At 36.2% G+C, this 4,583-nt stretch overlaps 1 protein-coding gene across 1 annotated transcript in view; it reads left to right on the top strand.

Moving 5' to 3' along the window:
- Positions 1–4,205: 4,205 nt before the first annotated feature.
- Positions 4,206–4,583, top strand: part of LOC144448584 (uncharacterized) — a 6,002-nt gene continuing 5,624 nt past the window's right edge. Inside the window, exon 1 of the mRNA XM_078138860.1 lies at positions 4,206–4,332. Within this exon, the coding sequence (XP_077994986.1) occupies positions 4,254–4,332 (79 nt within the window). The 5' untranslated portion in view covers positions 4,206–4,253. The remainder of the gene's footprint in view (positions 4,333–4,583) is intronic.

Here is a 4,583-nt window from a genome sequence, read left to right as displayed (position 1 = left end):
ATGAACGAGGCACTATGCTGGGTGTTTGCCTTGATTTCCAGTGTAGATCTTTAAACACAACTGTGTATAGTCTGAGCTAATTCCCTTTAAGTTCAAGTGTGATCCTGGTACGTACATACAAAAGTTGAGTCGGATACGAGATATGAGAGTGATTCGAGTGTTATTACTTGGTCTGTCAGCTGTGTGCGAAGACCAGAAAGTAATAATAGCACCTACTGTAGTTACACTGAATGTTTCTCTTTCTCTCTACAGAAACTAATTTTATGAGTACTAGAAAATGTACAGATACAACATTCGAAATCTTCGCAGACCAAGATGTTCACCTTCTCTGTGTATGCCTCTGTCACCAAAATCTATGTTTTTTACAATACTTGTTGTCATGGTTACTACCATGGCAATATTAGAATACAAGTATAGAATACATGACTACCTCCGGATTCAGGCAGGTCATTGTTATTTGACGGACAAAGAGATGGACGATTTGAGATTCGAGCTGAAGAGCATCACCAACGTCCTAGAAGAGATGAACGTTACCTATTGGTTAGATTACGGCACACTCCTTGGGGCAGTCAGAAATGGAGATGTTATGAGGTAAAATAATATTTATTTACACGTGCTCGCGCGTGCACGTGAAGTGTAGCAGATGTTAAGCGTGTGATAATTGTATGCCATTCGTTGATATATTCATCAGCATATGTAATCATATTGTACTCCCTTTTCCTTCCTTGGCCTTCTCTCTCCCTTTTTGTCTGTCAGTCAGTCAGTCAGTCAGTCAGTCAGTCAGTTGGTTTGTGTCTGTTTGTGTCTGTTTATCTGCCTTTGTTTCTGCCCCCTTCCCCTCCCCCCCCTCTCTCTCTCTCTCTCTCTCTCTCTCTCTCTCTCTCTCTCTCTCTCTCTCTCTCTCTCTCTCTCTCTCTCTGTCATGGAAGAAGTATTGTATGATATTTTGAAATAATACACTGATGAAATAAGACGTCCAGAAGACAATTGCAACATAATAAAATCACCACAGATTTCCTTACAACCTTCAAGTGAGAACCGTCCCATGTTAATACAATCAGTAGTGCTACAATGCCACTAACAACTTGTTTTCTCTTTTCTGTAATATCATGACAACAATAGACATGACACAGATGGCGAGATCTCAACTCTTTCAGGCAAGCCATATGCAAATGAACTCAAAAGACGTCTCCGTGAAGTTGGAATTCGTATATCAAGGAATGATGGGCCATACAACCAGGCACGAGTCGATACAAGTCAAGTCTGGGTAGATATAGTCAGATGGGACGTCTATGACGGTGTATGTGATAATCTTCCGTGTAAAATGGTCGCAAAGAGTGAAGTCTTTAAAGAAAAGCTCAACACTGTCGTCAAAAACTACGAGAGAGTACCACTTTCTTGGATACTTCCTTTAAGGAAAAGTGACTTCGCGGGATTCAAAGCTTATATTCCAAATCGTCCTGATGATGTTCTAAAAAACAGATATCCATTGACGTACGGGTGGACAGTTCCTTATAAAGCCAATTGTTGGTTGCCATGGTAGACACCCAGGAGATTTCAGTGGCCGGTTTCTATTGGGATTTGATATGTATGTATGTATGTATGTATGTATGTATGTACGTACGTACGTATGTATGTATGTATGTATGTATGTATGTATGTATGTATGTATGTATGTATGTATTTGTGTGTTTGTGTTTGTGTGCGTGTATGCATGAGTGCGTACGTGTTGTTAATTGTATTTATTGTTTAGATTTGGAATTTTATTTATTTATTTATCATGAACAAATAACAATTCAGCATGTCTGCAGCTGCTTATCATCTTGAAAACTCCAGGTTTAGTTCAATGTTAATTTTGAATCAGTAAAAATCCTACTTGAAGACAGATTCTGTTAGGTTTGTCAATAATCCGGTCAACTTGTAGCTCAAAAAAGAAAAAGAAAAGAGAAAAAAAACCTAGTGGAATCAGGCTGTGGTACAAATGACGCAAGAGTTTAGTAGAGACGAACGCCAAGTATGTACATTTTGATTTTATTTCAAGATGCATGTTCTATCCCTTCATTCAGCCTTCCTCGGTACATGTAATTTGGATAGCCTTCAACTGTATGAACCCCAAGCCTACTTGTCACACGGGTTTCATTGTTAATAGATAGTTTGTTTTGGCTGAGTGATAACATTGTATTCATATACCTTCAAAAGGAAGCACATTTTTATGACATAATCTTTTTTGAACACCTATTTTAAAGATTATAATTTAGTGGGCGATCTGAGGCTTATTATTCATTCATTCATTCATTCATTCATTCCATTCATTCATTCATTCATTCATTCATTCATTCATTCATTCATTCATTCAGTCAGTCAGTCAGTCAGTCAGTCATGTGTAAGTTATATCGAAAAGTACTTTGTTCTATATGTATGGTGAATATTCATAGTCCTCGAATTGTACACTATATGTATGACAATAAAAAAATGGATTTGTTGGCAATAAAAAGGTGATATTATGAAACGACCAACTGTCACGTGGTTTTATCTAATTATTGAATAAATGAATTGATAAATAACAAAAATGTAATAAATACCAACAAAAGAGAGCATAATATCAAATATGAACACTTGTTAGATGAACGATGAGAGGTGAATTTATTCTGTAAGATACATACATTCGTACCACGCTATCAGACAGCACTCATTGTCTGTACTATTCTATGGGACGAGGCCTGCTAGATCAAATGATTTAGGCCACTCCTTGAACTTGTGATTACAAGTTTAAACAGAGGTCATTATGTAGATTAAAATCAAATAAACAGAATAGTTTCTGCTTCTGGTATTAAGAACAATTGTTGTTATGGTGATACTTGTTAACTTTCACTATTGTGTAACATTAGGTGGCTGGTCTCATAAATCAGCATTGAAAGGCTAACATCATGGTCAGGTTTACAACTATTAGAACATAAAGGTATTTGATTGGCTCACGGACAGATATATATATATATATATATATATATATATATATATATATATATATATATATATATATATATATATATATATATATATATATATATATATATATTACAGTCTCAGGTGAATTCTGACGTCGGTAGAAGCTGTGATTATGTACAAAGTATAATATAATTGTACTTCTCAAACGAGAAAGACTATAGAGTTTTAATTAGGCAGATGAAGTTTTTGTTAAGAGTTACACAAAAACAAACTACAGGCACTGCACTGGTAAGCTTACATTTCTTCTGACTGTGAATACAATAAACAGTTCTGTGTTTGACTCGTCCACGGGGTTGATTTGTGTTCACACTCAGTTAGATTAAATGTACCATTTTTATATGATTGCGCACTAATTTTTGAATGTAATTTGTAACAAAAAGCGTTATGTAAGAGGCAATATATGACGTGCTGCCTAATTGAAACTTTATAGTCACTTCAGTTTGGTAGTACTAGGTGACCGAGTAGCCGCTAGCGTATCAGAGAATACAACTCTATTAAAACATTATTTTCATATTTGTAATCATTCGTCCCTCTTATTTCGTACTCAATACGAAATTAAATATTGCATGGGGTTAAAATTGTACTCAAATAGCAGATTGTGCTATCTGATTCACTAAAAATTCAAATGTAAAATTGTAAACACCCCCCCCCCGACTTGTAACATAACCATTTTCTAATCCTTCGATATTTCTGCCCTCTCCCCCAACAATTTCTAGCCACACCCTTGATCAAGTGCTACTGTTTTAATGGCACGTTGAACCCGACAACCGATTAATGTAACCTGGTTTGCAATTGAGTGTGAATGTGGGTTTATATATGAAAATAAGAGATGAGGATGCAAGTTGTATTCTGAACGTCATCAAGTCATTACCACAAAAGGAGATGTTAGTAGTATTAGTCGGATATACAACTTGAGTGATTGAATAAAACAACTACTTTACTTTTTGATTGCTGTGTTTCTTGGACAGTTAATAATATAATGTTATCAGCCGTGTTTTGAAGATTGGTGGCGCCCACGTATTACTGTATACGTACGTACAGACGACAACAACATGTTTTACCGACTGCATACAGCTCGTGGTGGTTACGCCCGCGAAATTTGCATAATATCATTTTCACACAATATACCTATATGTAGTTATATTTACACGCCCGTATATTCATACTGTTAGCATGCAAATATCATATACGGGTCAAACAAGGCTACCGTGTTGTCACATTGTCATATTTCGACTTTCTCCTCAAAAATGACGAAACAGTGGAATATTTGTAGTTTGCTGGGTTTTATTTTAGGATGTTTCCTAACTACAGAGTCGACCCACATCGGTAAGTAAATTCGGTTGTTTGTTTGTTCGTATATGATGTCGAAATCTACTGTACGTTATTGGCGAATTGAACTATGTCGTCTGCCGCTATGTTGAATGACGACACAGCTGTTTCTGTAGGCTTTTAGATGTCAATGACGCACTCTGAACAATTATAGGCAAAATGGCGGGTATATTTTTTATGCACGGCGACGTCTCTCCGATCGAGATAAATTATCGTCTGCGCAATAATTATCCTGTATCTCAATAATT

The sequence above is a fragment of the Glandiceps talaboti genome, chromosome 17 (genome assembly GCF_964340395.1).
Source record: "Glandiceps talaboti chromosome 17, keGlaTala1.1, whole genome shotgun sequence".
NCBI classification, from domain to species: Eukaryota; Metazoa; Hemichordata; class Enteropneusta; family Spengelidae; genus Glandiceps; species Glandiceps talaboti.
This window is presented reverse-complemented; position numbering and strand designations above follow the sequence as displayed.